This window comes from Marmota monax, unplaced genomic scaffold (assembly GCF_021218885.2).
Source record: "Marmota monax isolate L192 unplaced genomic scaffold, Marmota_monax_Labrador192_F-V1.1 WCK01_AAM20220418_F8-fsc00243, whole genome shotgun sequence".
NCBI classification, from domain to species: Eukaryota; Metazoa; Chordata; class Mammalia; order Rodentia; family Sciuridae; genus Marmota; species Marmota monax.
This window is the reverse complement of record NW_026694604.1, coordinates 2136348-2150045: the sequence shown is the minus strand read 5'-3', so window position 1 is coordinate 2150045 and position 13698 is coordinate 2136348. Positions and strand designations below refer to the sequence as shown.

General features: G+C 53.9%; 1 protein-coding gene across 2 annotated transcripts; it reads left to right on the top strand.

Moving 5' to 3' along the window:
- The first annotated feature begins 1724 nt into the window (after positions 1 to 1724).
- Positions 1725 to 7769, top strand: Efnb3 (ephrin B3). Of its 2 annotated transcripts, none has more exons than XM_058572054.1 (5): positions 1725 to 2222; positions 4414 to 4706; positions 4889 to 4981; positions 5093 to 5197; positions 6437 to 7769. In XM_058572054.1, the coding sequence occupies exons 1-5, from the start codon at positions 2101 to 2103 to the stop codon at positions 6793 to 6795; spliced, it is 972 nt and encodes a 323-aa protein (XP_058428037.1). In that variant the 5' UTR covers positions 1725 to 2100; the 3' UTR covers positions 6796 to 7769. The 2 variants fall into 2 exon arrangements, with proteins under 2 accessions (XP_058428037.1, XP_046278156.1); XM_046422200.2 differs by having other exon boundaries at positions 5612 to 6571.
- Positions 7770 to 13698: the final 5929 nt, after the last annotated feature.

Below are 13698 nucleotides of genomic sequence, written 5' to 3'. Positions count from 1 at the left end.
CTGGAGTCTTTGTGTCTGTTTGGGAGGTTGTGACAGAGGTGGGGGCTGGAAAGGGTGATTAGTGGGCTTCCTTGTCCAGCAGCATTGGGGACTGGCATATTATTCCTGAAACCAGGAGTTGAGAGGTGGGGCTAGAAGGGAGCCAATCCAGCCACTGAGCTGTGTGTGAAGTCAAGTGGGTGGGGGTGGGGCCTCATGCCATCAATTGGCTGGTTGCTAGGCAACTTGGTAAACTGAAGGGGGAAACCTGTTTGAAATCTCACTCTCAAGGTGGGGGCAGCAGGGGTCAGGGTGAGCTGGGCTGAACAGGAGTGGCAGGAGCTCAGTGTCAGACTGTTGGGTGTGACTGTGTGAGACTGTGTAGATGGTGACAGACAAGACACCAGCTCACTTGCACTCTACACTATTTACCATAATCCAGCAGCAGAGGGACCATTACTCTCTGCTCTGGTGAAGGAGTATTGGAGCATTTGCCTCCACTCCTCTGAACTTCCCCAGGAGGCAGGCAGCACAGTAGCCAGAGTCAAGGACACATGAAAGAGTAAAGGTGTGGAAAAATATAGATGTCACATTCACATCAGTCTTCCCCCTTAGATGCAAGACAAGGTTGAGGGGCTTCATTCGGCAGCTGGTGGTGGTCGAGTTCCATTCCTTAGCTTTCCCTCCTCCCCATAATACACCTTGCCAAACACAGAGAAGGGGTATTTGAAGAGATACTGTCAGCAGGGAAAGTGATGGGGACCTCACAATCAAAGGGAAGAGAAAAGCCTGTGGAGGCTTGAGTAGGAAAGAGGAATGTTGCCACTGCCTGGAGGTGCTGAAAGCCGGGTTCTTTCACCCAAAAAGGCAACACCTCCCTTCCCCCAGGATAATTGGAAACAGCCCTTCCAAAGCAGTGCGGGTTTGGGAATTTAGGTACCCCTTCCCTGCCTCCCACCCACCTCACTTCTCCCCACAACCACCTAACAAGGGCCCAAGTTTACTCCCTCATTTCTTGTCTTTCACCTGGAGACCCAGATAACAGTAAAGGATCCTGGAAGCTGTGACAAAAGAATCCCAGGAACAACGGGGGAGCTCAGCATCGGTTTGGTTAGTGGCTTTATTCCAGATTCCCTATATGACCTTGGGCAAGTCATGGGGTCCTTTCCAGAACCTCGGTTTCTTCATCACTACAATGGGATCGGTAGCTCGGCCCCTCCCACTTCACACAGGTAGTCGTGACGATCAACTCAGCCACACTTTGTGAAGTGTCTAGCCATGAAGGTTGTTATTATTATTATTCTCTCCAGGCCTCCCCGGAAAAATCGGTGTTGTTTTGGGATGGAAGAGGAGGAGGCTGCGGGAGTAAAAGGGGTGGGTTCCTCGGGATGGAGAGGGCGAGAGTCTTTCTGGATCCGAGAAAGGAAGATTCCAACCGCTCCGGTGATCGGAGGGCAGCAAGGGGAGACGCGCAGCAACTCAGAGACGGAGACAGAGAGACAAAGGGGGTGTGAGAGACCGCGCTAGGCAGCGAGGCGGGGCGGCGGGCGAGGCGGCCGCGGCGGGCGGGCGGGAGGTGCGCGAGGTGAGGGAGGTGTGGGGGGCGTGGGCCGCGGGATGCTGGCGCCCGCTCCGCCTGAGCTCCAGCTCCGGTTTTTCCCTCCACCATCCTCTCCCCCTCCCCGCCTCTCCTTTAACTCCCCCCTCCTGGGCTCGGGACTGGTTTCCTCCCTTAGCCCGCTGCCCTCAATCCCGGCGAGGCTGGGGCTCCGGCTCGGCGTCCCCTTCCTCGCTCCTTCGCCCGGCGCCCCATGCCGCCCCCTCCCGGCCCCCGGGTCCCCCAGTCCCCCACTTAGGGCGGCACACAATTCCCGGGGTGCTGGCGCGTGGGCCGGGGAGCGTAGGGCGCCGGCAGACGGCCCCTGGAAGAGCTCTTGTGGGGCTGAGCGCTCTGGAACCGGGGTGCGGGCAGAGCAGGAAGCGGGTCCGCGAGGGCGCTGGGGGCATCAGCCACTCACCAGGGTGATCCTCGCTCAACAGCCAGGCAGCCAAGGCAGTCACCCCTGGGGGTGAGCGACTTTGGGGGAGTTGGTGCCCCGCCCCCCAGGCCTTGGCGGGGTCATGGGGGCCCCCCATTCTGGGCCGGGGGGCGTGCGAGTCGGGGCCCTGCTGCTGCTGGGTTTTTTGGGGCTGGTGTCCGGGCTCAGCCTGGAGCCCGTCTACTGGAACTCGGCGAACAAGAGGTGAGCGGCCTGGGCTGGGGAGACCCCAGACCCTATGGACAGGGGGTATGGAATCTTTGGGGACTGGGGACCTGGGTTCCCTAAGCGGGGAGGAGGCTGTAGGGAAGGTGCTGGACCCCCGATCTGAGGTGATGGGTTACCAGACAGCTGTGATCTCGGGAGCCAGATTCCTGGGTCCCACACAGAGCTGGAGGTGGGTGGTGATGACCATGTGTCAGGAGTTTGGAAACCTCAAAGGGGGCAAAGATTAAAAAGTTTGTGGGCAGCGGGAGGGCAGTGGAGTGGTTATTTGAATCTGTGGGAGACCTACATTGGGCGGGCTTGGAGGGAGCCTGGTTAATGTCAGTTCTCAGGAGAGAGCCGCTGAGTAGGGGCTGCTCAGGAACTGAGGGGAAGGCAGGGGTGGCTCCCTCCCAGAAGAGGCTCAGGGTTGGAAATGGAAGGGAAGGGGGCTTAGTTTGGGGGCTCTGGGAACAGCTTTTCCAAGACTTCTTGACTTGATAGTCTTGTCTCCCAACTCTTGCCCACAGCCAGGGAGAGAGGTTTGGTGAACCCTGGCAGAACAGTTTCCCAGCCAGGACTGTATTCCTGCCTTCCTGTCTTGGGGACTTTTTTCTGGAGAAAGCCTTGAGCCTCCTCAAGCCTTCTTCTTTCCTTCTTGCCTCTGTAGTCCTGAGGACTCCGTTGCCCCCTCCCCCTGTCCGTGCTGCAAACTCTTCCATCAGGGCCTCTGTTCCATGCTTGCTTTGCTCTGAAAAGAGGCCAGGGGTCAGATGAAACTTCAAGTCACACAGGGTAGGACTTGGGGAGGTCATCTGGTCCCTTGTCTCCAGTGCAGTTCCCCTTCCCACTAGCAAAAGGATTCTGTTTTTGAAAATTACTTCCCTGGAGAGGCTGTGGGAGGCCATGGGAGGGTGGTGGGCTTTGGAGCTTATCAAATTCTTGGTCTTAATCCTAGCTCTGCCGCTTTCAACTGTGTGGCCTTGGGCATGTCACTTAACCTTTCTGAGTTTGTATCCTCAATTCTTACAGCTGTTATGAGGGTTAGAGGTAAGGTGTTTGAACATAGTATATGCTCATGAAAGTAGGGCTAGGATTATTGTTCTTCTCTTTTCTTCCTAGCCTTCCTCTCACTTCTGGGTCCTGGTATCCCTCCTTTCTTCCCATATCTCTTTGGGGATAATTTCAGTGTCTTTTCTGTCTTCAAGCTGCCCCACTCTCCAACTTAGGGCTGCAGTTTGAGTATCTAGTGTGGCTTTATCTGAAGGAGTTGAGAAAAGGCAGTATGTCTTGGGGGCTCTTTGGAATAGTGGGTGGGAGGGCGTGGGTCATTTGGGAGTCTGGGAAAATACGAGGCAGCAAGTAGTCCCCTGGGACCTAGACCTGAGACCCTGTATCAGCTGTGAAGGTGCAAGGAGGTGCAGGGAAATGCAGTTTATGGTTGTGGTAGGCTGGTGGGTTCCCCAGCCCACTGGCCCTAGAGATACAGGGTTAGTTGTGGTTAGAAAAGTCAACTACTTCAACTCCAAAGTGATAGAACATTTTCCCCAGGAAGTCTGAGCCCCAGCATGGGCGAACTGAGCAAGGGAATGACCTGAGCAGCTGGACTCCACACCCTCATTCCCATTATCCCCGCTTAGGACCATTGCCAAACCAGATATTTGTCTCCTTCCCCATAACTGGCTAACTTGAGACACTGATCTGGATTACCTTCCACACCCCTTTCCCCACCCCCACCTTGCCTCCTTTGCCCTGAGATTTGGTGGTGGCCTGGAGAATGGGAGGCTCTGCCCCCATGGTTGACTGCCATGGAATAGTGAAATCACCTGGGAGGGGTGGGCTGTGTGGTTCCAGAGAGGCCAGCTCCTTGGTAACTGGCATCCTGTTGCCATGGCAACGGCGCCGGTGATGGAGCGGGAGATGGCAGTGTGCATGTGGTGAGGGCGGGCTGAAGAGTGCATTTGGGCACACCAAGGGGCAGGAGACCTCTGAGCCTGGCTTCCTGCTGCTTCTGATGTGAGCTCGCAGAGTCCTTGGTGCCTGTGCTCAAAGAACAGACTTTCTGCTCAGACAAAGGCAGGCAGGCAGGAGCTAAGCACTGCTGTCCTGGAGGTTGTGGGTGAGGGAGGGAAAGCTTTGGGGCCACACCCCTGACATCTCATCCTTGCCCACCTTGCCCTCCTCCCCATAGGTTCCAGGCAGAGGGTGGTTATGTGCTCTACCCTCAGATTGGGGACCGGCTAGACCTGCTCTGCCCCCGGGCCCGACCTCCTGGCCCCCACTCCTCTCCTAATTATGAGTACTACAAGCTGTACCTGGTAGGGGGTGCCCAGGGTCGTCGCTGCGAGGCACCCCCTGCCCCAAACCTTCTTCTCACTTGCGACCGGCCAGATCTGGATCTCCGCTTCACCATCAAGTTCCAGGAATACAGCCCTAACCTCTGGGGCCATGAGTTTCGCTCGCACCATGATTACTACATAATTGGTACTGCTGGGCAGAGGGCAGGGTCAAATGGGGGGTTGTCCCTGGGATGGAGGACTAGTGAGGGAAGGGGACCATGGGAATCAAGAGGGAGAACCCCTGTGCCGTCCTCCCAGGGCATGGGAACAGAATTAGAAGGGTTAGATCCTAGAATGTCAACCTCTCCCTCTGTTCTTTTCTCCCAGCCACATCAGATGGGACCCGGGAAGGCCTGGAGAGTTTACAGGGAGGTGTGTGCCTAACCAGAGGCATGAAGGTGCTTCTCCGAGTGGGACAAAGTGAGTGTGGCTGTGGGATACCTTCTACAATCTGGGGAGGTCCAGGCAGTACCATCATGGTCAGGGGCTGTTGTCTCAGCACCCCCTCTCTCAGGTCTTCCTTATCTCCAGGTCCCCGAGGAGGGGCTGTTCCCCGAAAACCTGTGTCTGAAATGCCCATGGATAGAGACCGAGGGGCAGCCCACAGCCTGGAGCCTGGGAAGGAAAGCATGCCAGGTAGGAACCAGAGAACCGGCCCCTGCTCTCTCTGCTCTCAGACCCCCATTCCCCTACCCTTGCCCTCTCTTTCCCTCTCCCTTTTTGGGGGTGGTGATACAGGAAAGAGAAGAGAAGATGGGAGGGTAGGAGGGCAATGGAAGCCAAATGAGGAAAAGACTCAATTAGAACTAATTAGCCAAGTCAGTGCTTCAATCAGTGCTGTCAGAGAACTGGGGAGGACTACGTGGCAGGAAGCTGCAGGGCTGGACACCTGGATTCTGAGTGGGGTGTGGGGGGAGGGGAGTTAGGGTTCCCAGGGGTCCTGGACACTACTGGGGAAGCCCATGGGGACCCCCAGGGCTGGGTGTCCAGATGTCCAGGTTGCTCCTTCAGCCCCTCCCCCTCTTTCCTCCTTCACCCCTTCCCTGCCAGGTGACCCCACCAGCAATGCAACCTCCCGGGGTGCTGAAGGCCCCCTGCCCCCTCCCAGCATGCCCGCAGTGGCTGGGGCAGCAGGGGGGCTGGCGCTGCTCTTGCTGGGCGTGGCAGGGGCTGGGGGTGCCATGTGTTGGCGGAGACGGCGGGCCAAGCCTTCGGAGAGTCGCCACCCTGGTCCCGGCTCCTTTGGGAGGGGAGGGTCTCTGGGCCTGGGGGCGGGAGGTGGAATGGGACCTCGGGAGGCTGAGCCTGGGGAGCTAGGGATAGCTCTGCGGGGCGGTGGGGCTGCAGATCCCCCCTTTTGTCCCCACTATGAGAAGGTGAGTGGCGACTATGGGCATCCTGTGTACATCGTGCAGGATGGGCCCCCCCAGAGCCCTCCAAACATCTACTACAAGGTATGAGGGCTCCTCCTACCTGGCTCTCCTGAATCCAGCCCTTTTTTGGGGGTGCTCCTTCAGTTTAATTCATGGTTTGAGGGACACCTCTGGCATCTCCTTGGCCCCCTTTGCCCTGCCAGCTCCTTAGCTCCTCCTGGCTATTGCCCTTGTGTCCACTTTTAGGATCCCTTAAGACTTCCACTTCCCCCCCTCCTGCCCTTTGGCTTAGCCATGGGCATCCCTCTGTCTCTGAATCCCTGGGGGAGGGGACACAGGCTCAGCCTCCTCTCTGACCACGACCCAGGTGTTCTTGTCTCCCTCATCCACCCAGAGTAGGGGCGGGACGGTCTGTCTTTTGGTTGGCACCTCTTTCTTTCTGCCTCTCACAGTTTTTCTCTTCTCTCTTATCTTTTATTCTTTCTCTTTCTCCTGTCTCTAGGTCTGTTCTGTTCTTCTTCCCTAGCATCCTCCTCCTTACATCTCCCTTTACCCTCTTGGCTTCTTATCTTGTGCCTCTCCCAACTCCTGGGTGGGGGTGTCAAAGCATTTTTCCCCTTAGCTCTTGGCCTCCCTCCTGACCTCTCATACAACCGCTCCTCTCAGTCTGCCAAAAATGGGGGCCTTACGGGGAAGGCTCTGGCACTCCACCCCAGATCAGGGCATGGGCAGCAGGGCCTCCTTCTCTGCCCTGCCCCAGGCCTCTACATACTTACTCCAGCCATTTGGGGTGGTTGGGTCACGACAGCTACCATGAGAAGAAGTGTCCCGTTTTGTCCAGTGGCTGATAGCAAGATATGAACCTGTTGGGACATTGTGGACATGGTCTGATGCTGAATGGGCCACTTGGGACAGGAAGTGACTTGCTCCAGTCAAGAAGTGACCAGGCCTGGACAGAAATGGCCTGGGAAGTGGCAGAAGCAGTGCAGCAGGAACTGGAAGTGCCTTCATCCAGGACAGGAAGTAGCACTTCTGAAATAGGAAGTGGTCTGGCTGGAACTCCAAGTGGCTTAGTCTGGGGGATTGGGGGGTGGGAGGTGGATGGTTCTTACCCTGTGGAGAAAGGGGCAGGAGGAACTTCCTGTTTCAGGAGGAAGCTGGAACTTACTGACTATAAGGGGACAGAGGTGGACTGAGGAGGACTTTCCTAGTATTCAGTGGCACTTCCCAGGATCTCCCTTCCCTTGTGCTCTGTGTGATTTTAGGACAGCTAAGATGACTGCCATCTGCTGTGGCAGGCCTAATTTGTCTTGTTCTTCCCTTTCCATATCCCAATATAATCTCTGTTAATCACAGGACTGCCCCAAGAGCCCATGTGTTCTCCCCCAGTAACCAGATGGCTGTCTTGTTCATCCCATCCTCTCAACACAGCTCCCTTCTTAGTGACCAAAATGGTGGCCTACCTAGACTGGTCTAGTTGACAGTGGTACTTAGCAACAGCTGCTGTTTCCATAGTGACCAGTCTATACCTCTTCCTGCCTTCTAGTGCTCAATTGGCTGTTGCCTCAGTTTCCTCCCAGCTCAGTTTTATTAGATCAAAGCTGCCCTTGGGCACCAAGTTGGCCACCTCAATCACCAGCCAAGATGGTTGCTTTGTTCACCAGAGACCAGATCAATCTCTCTGGTGCTGTAGTTCCCAGCTCCTTCCAGGGAACAGGAAGTTGATATTGCCATGGGGGAGGTGGCGGGGTACAGCCGTCACCTCAATAGTTTTACTGTAAAAGGGAAATTTGAACAACAAAAACCAAAAAAAGAATAAAAAACTTCAAAAGTTGACAAGAAAGACTGGAGAATGACTGGATGTGAGTCTGGTGATGGCTTTGGAGCTGAGGGTTGGATCACAGGAAACCAAGGGGAATGGGCAGAGAGAAGGTTGGTTGGAGTGGTGAGATAGGTGGTACAGTGCATGGGGAGGGAATGCTGGGCTTGGAGAGAAGTCTGGGGAAGGCAATCACCTCTAATCACCTCCCACCCAGGGAGAACCCAAGTGGGAGGGGGCTTGCCAGTATAGTCAAATGAGGAAGTATGTGAATATATAGTCATACATGGCAACTGCCAGTGTCTATCACTAAATCAAAGCACCTGGGTGGCTAGGAAGTTGCAATTAGTAGTGAAGTGATGGAAATGTGTCATGTGTTAAAGTATTCCCTCTTGCCCCTACTTGGAGGACCTCTAACTCAGAGTTTGGCTGTTGGGGACTCACATGGGGAGGCATGAAGAAAGTAGGAAGGAGTCAGGTGTCAAGTGCCTATCTCCTGGCTGCTTGTGTACCCATAGCCCAGGCTTTTCTCCCCCCAAAAGCCCAGGTGCCCAGCCCCCCAGACTCAGTCCTATTCTTCAACCACAAAAGCAGCCGTCAGGAGCATCACTGGAGCGAGTCAGCAGGGGTCACAACCTCTGCCCTCCCCACCCCGCCCCTGACTTTAGGTCCCCTCCTGCTGTCTCCCATCTGCCTGGAGGTCAAGGGGTCCCCCTTCTCCTCCTCTGTCCATTGGGACCCTTCCCCTTGTCTCAGCAAGAGGTCTGGGTCCTAAGAGGTGCAGGCACTGCAGGAGGGGTGTTGAAAATTGGGAGGCCAGGTGCTGGGCTGTCTGGAATTTACTCCTGCCTTCTGAGCCCACACTGGAGTAGCCCGAGGTGGGGAGGCTCGAGGGGGGTGGAAGGGCTGGTCCCTGGCCCTTAGTGGGGGTTGGTTGTCTTGGCAACATCCCCTTCTCCACACAATGGGAAGCCCCCCTCAGCCTCCCACGTGGATGGAGCCGACAGCCCCATCGCTGGCTATCAGCCTCAGGGACTTGGCAACCGTCACTATGGCAACCCAGAGCCCAGCAACAGGGCCCACTGCGAAAGGGAGGGGTCCAAGACTGGGGCAGGGCTGTGTGTGTGAGGGGGCAAGGGAGCTGAGGGAGAGTCTCCCTGACACATACATCTAGAGGTACAGGTGGAGAGACAAGAGGGAAGAGAAGTGGGGACAAATAGTCTCTGTGACAAACACCTCACCAAAGCAGCCAAGACATCATAACAGGCTGAGAGACAGGAAGACACCTGGGGACAGATGCACAGCTGGGGAGAGGAACAGCACATACCCACAGTGCCCTGGGACACACCCCCTCAGAGCACTGGCATCCATAGACTCCCTGCCAACCACCTGACATTATAAACACGACACCTACAGCCTTTCCTGTGTGCAGTGACTTGTGAATCTTTTGAGCTTTTTGAAAATGCTGTCTGTGTTCCACACAGAATGACACATGACATCCTGTTGGCTTTTTGGGTGCAAGTAAATAAATACCCTCGTAGGATAACAACTACAACAAGAAAGAATAGAGGGGCTGGAAGACATTCATTTGTTTGTCCACTCAGTCACTCAACGTCACATCTACTTTGTTCCAGGTACTATTTCAGGTGCTGGGAATATGTGGCGAATAAGACAAAGTCCCTGCTTTCATGATACCACATTGTTTTGTTTTATATTTTCATGCCCCCTCCCCCCCCCGGAGGGTACTGGGATTTAAACCCAGGTCCTCCCACATGCTAGCCAAGTACTCTAACACCAAGCTACATCCCATCTCTGAAGTCCACAGGTGTTTTTTTTTTTTTTTTTTTAATGGGGATTAAACCCAGGGGCACTTCGCTACTGAATTACAATCCCCAATCCTTTTCTTTTTTTATTTTGAGACAGGGTCTCACTGAGTTGCTGAGGTTGGCCTTGAACTTTTGGTCCTCCTGGCTCATCTTCCCAAGTTGCTGGAATTACAGGCTTGAATCTGGCTGCATTGTTTTTGAAGGGGAACAGTATAATGCAATTTCAGGTAGTGAAAGCAGAGTGACAGGATGGAGAGTAAAAGGGAAATTCTTCAGGTTAGGAGGTCAGAAAGACCCCTCTGAAATAACCAGGAACTGGAATATTGAGGACCTGGAATAATGAGAAGGAGTAAGTCAGGCACTATATGAGGAAGAGCATGCCAGACGGAGGGGACAGCAAGTGCAAAGGCACAGAGGTGAAATCTTGGTGTGTCTGGGAATAGCAAGGAGGACATCACACCATACATATATATGGTCCAGATATGTCCTGTTCTTCCCTAGCCTCAGCCTATAGGGGAGCAAGTCACTTAGGGTCTAGAACCTACATTTAGTGAGCTGATCCAACTCCGTCTCCTTTCTGCTCCTTTTGTTTGAATTAGTTGCGTTTTCTTCAAGTATGTTATGAGATCTGGGAGGGCAAGGATGATAAGTTTTCAGGGGCTAGGACACAAAGTCTAAAGCACAGAATCCAAGGAGACAGGCAGAGTGGAAGCAAAGGGACCAAGAGGGCTGAGGACCATGAAGCTAAAATGGTCCCAAACAGCAGAGGATCAAGGTTGTCCTGAGGGCTGAGCTAAAGACAGAGTGCAGATTTTGCCATCTTTCCAAACAGAAGCTGCCAAGAGATACAAATTCCACGTGGGGTGAGGGGTGTTAAAAAAAGAGATACGTGGCCAGGGATTGCAATGTTTTTGGGGTGTGTGTATGTGTGTGTTGTTTTTGTTATACTGGGGATTGAACCTAAGGGCTAAAACTGAAGTACATTCCTAGCTCCTTTTTATTTTTAAATTTTGAAACAGAGTCTTGTAAGTTACCCAAGTGGCCTTGAACTTGAATCCTCTTGCCTCAGCCTCCTGAGCTGCTGGGGTTATAGGCCTGTGCCCATCTTGCAGTGGGACTTCTTTTTTTTTTTGGTACCAGGGACTGAATCCAGGGGTGCTTAACCAATGAGCCACATCCCCGACCCTTTTTTAAAATTTTTAAATTTTGAGACAAGGTACTGCTAAGTTGTTAAGGGTCTCGCTAAGTTGCTGAGGCTGACTTTAAACTTGCTATATTCCTGCCTCTCCTGAGCCATTGGAATTATAGACGTGTGCTAACCTGTCGGCACATTGGAACTTTTTGATGGGGAATGGTTGATATCACATCTGGAATTTTAGTTTAGAATGAAAAAAAATATATAGAGAGCTTCCTACAGGGCTATGTAGACAACCATGGACATAGGGATCCCTCTTATTGGAGAGATTTTTGAGGTCTGTAGGCAGGCCAGGAGAAGTATTGCATGGTGGTTTGGAGGCAGGGGGCTGGCTGGCATGGGCTCAGATAATTGGGTGGGGACAAGAAAAAAGGATTCAAAATGAATGGCAATAACAACTGGGCATGGAGAGTGATGTTTGGAAGGTGGCAGGAAAGGCAGAGTCCTGGAGGGATTTTGGAAGGGACCAGTTCCAGGTACTTCGGATTATCACAGGGAATTAAAGTAGCTGTTGGTTTCCAGGTTCTCCCTCTTACCCCCTGTTGCCATCAGAAACTCAGGCATCAGCTCCCCGCAAACCCAGTGGCTGGTGGTGGTAGGGAACTGAGCAGCCTCAGGGGGCGGCAGCTGGTGAGTGGGGAGGAATCTGTGTGCTCAGCAAACAGCAGCCTCAGTGCCCAGTGGCTGCCTCCTCCCTCATCAATCAGCCCCAGCCAAATGTCCTTGCATTCCCACCACCCCAAGGGGACTGGGGCTGGGCCAGGGTCCCCAGGGGAGTGAGATGGGATGGGGGGGACGGTAGGGGTGGTGCTTGGCTTTCCATCCCTTGGCCTCTGTTCTCTTCTTTCTGGAAGCTCTTAGTTCTTCATGTCATGGAATGACAGTCCTGGCCCCTGCCATCCTGGGGGCATCAGCTACAAATCACCTGTGGGGGGCTGCTGGGAGAGAAAGGGAAAAGAGGGATGAGTCAGGGTTGCAGAGGAATCCACTTTAGTTCTCACGGGACCAGCCCAGAGCACAGTTAGCAGGGAGGCTGTTGGCACGGAGGCCCTGTCCCCACCCACTGCCTGGCCTCTCCATCCTGATGGATGCTCTGGATGGAGACCCTGACCCTTTGAATGTCCTCTCTTCCCACCTTCTCCTAGCCCCCAGCCCTCATGTCCTGCTTCCTGCCAAGGTCTGGAAGTCTGGCACCCCAGCTGACCCCAAATCTGATGCTCCCCATTGATCCTCTAGATTTTAGCCTATGGCTCCCTCTCCCTCTTCTCAGCCCTTGCTCCCCTCAGGGACCCAGGCGCCCTGCCCACTCTCTTCCATAACAACCATTCTTTTTGGAGTTGCTTAAGACTTTAATATCATTTCATTAAGTCAGTAAGTTTAGAGAAGGTTGGGGGCACAAAGAGACTGGGGATGGGCCAGAGAAGGCCAAGGTAGGGGGGAAGAAGGGAAGACTTCTCCCAATCCCCTCTCCGTGGAGATGGCTCTGAGAAATCAAATATTGACAGTGAGAGAACAGAACTTATTAAATGTGGGACAGGGGACTGTGAGGGAGCTGTGGGAATGGCCAGATGCCTGAGTTCTGAGGGTTATGAAGGTTCCAGGCAGCCTGTGGCTGGAAGGATATATAAGGTTAAGGGAATTGAGAGTACAACTGTTCTATCCCTTTCCTTTGGGATGTGCTGTCTTGCTACCCTGATTGTTTCTCAGCTGTCCCCAGTATCCCCTGGGCACAAGACCCCCATCACAGCTGTGGCTGCCCCCCTTCATCTCTTCCCCCTACCTCCACCTCTGTTGATGAGCTTCAGCAGCGTTTAATCGGATTGAGCAGTAATTAGCAAAGCGAGATGTTTGATTACCTATTTAGCATAATGTGGGGGGCTGGGATCCCTAGGCACAGCCACAGTTGAGAGGGAAGTCAGAAAAGAAATGGGGTCTACGCAAAGTTCTTTTCCCTGAGGGACTCATGAACCTGCCCTTGAGGTTCCTCACCTCATGCCTCCCCTCAAATTTTTACTCCTTTGGGGCTTTTCCCTGGGGGTTCTGACCAATCACATCAGCTCTCTCTGCCATCTGGCTAGAAGATCACTTACATGTCCCATCTTTGCCCTGCATGCCTTGCAGCTGGTTTTGGGGTGTGGCAGGAACTTTCTTTCCTTCAATCCCTGCTAACAGCAACAAGAGTCTGGGATGTGTTGGAGGCCTTAAATCGGAGCCCAGAAATCTACCTTAAAGATAATGGTAGTGACAGGGACGGGACAAGGGCAGGGGCTATAGATTCTGGAAATAAAGATGGAGGGTAGTTGGGATGGTGAGGTTAGGGTGTGGATTAATCCACCCGCCTGTCAGTAGTAACAGATCGGCATAATGAGACTGTCAGGTGTGAACACCCATCAGAAAAACGGGGAACTGAGGTGCCAGCTTCTCTCCTCATCCAGCAAAGAAAATGTCATCAATTTAGCTCCTCATGGAAATGTAATCAGTGGGCTCGCTGCTGGCTTTGTCTTAATTAGGCACTATTGATGGAAGCAGGGAGAGCACCTCCCCAACCCTCTGATTCTGCTTCCTCCCAGTGTTTCCCACGTCTCCCCAAAGCTTCTCCGGGGCCCAGGTATAGCTCGGTCTTCTAAGCGCCTTCAAGCGGCCCCAGCCCACAGCGCCCCCTAGCATCCTTTGGGGTCTGCCCCTCTTCTACAACCCCTTCCTCTCGCTTCCCCTGGACGCAGCCTTTGTTCCTATGGAGAGCAAAGCCCCTCCTCGGCCCGGTCACCTTCCCCAGGGAGTCTCCGCCTCCTGTCTCCCCCGCCCCACCTCCCCCCCCCAAAAAAAACCCCCCATGTTTTCCAAAGCCAATCCTCCTATTTCAAAAATTCCAGTTCCAGTCTTCCTTCTCTTTCCCCACCCGCGACACCCAGGAATCCTAGATC

Coding starts and splice junctions, on each gene's coding strand:
- Efnb3 (XM_046422200.2), top strand. CDS start 2,101: ATGGGGGCCCCCCATTCTGGGCCGGGGGGCGTGCGAGTCGGGGCCCTG. Junction 2,223..4,413: donor TGGAACTCGGCGAACAAGAG/GTGAGCGGCCTG, acceptor TCCTCCCCATAG/GTTCCAGGCAGAGGGTGGTT. Junction 5,198..5,611: donor TGGGAAGGAAAGCATGCCAG/GTAGGAACCAGA, acceptor CTTCCCTGCCAG/GTGACCCCACCAGCAATGCA.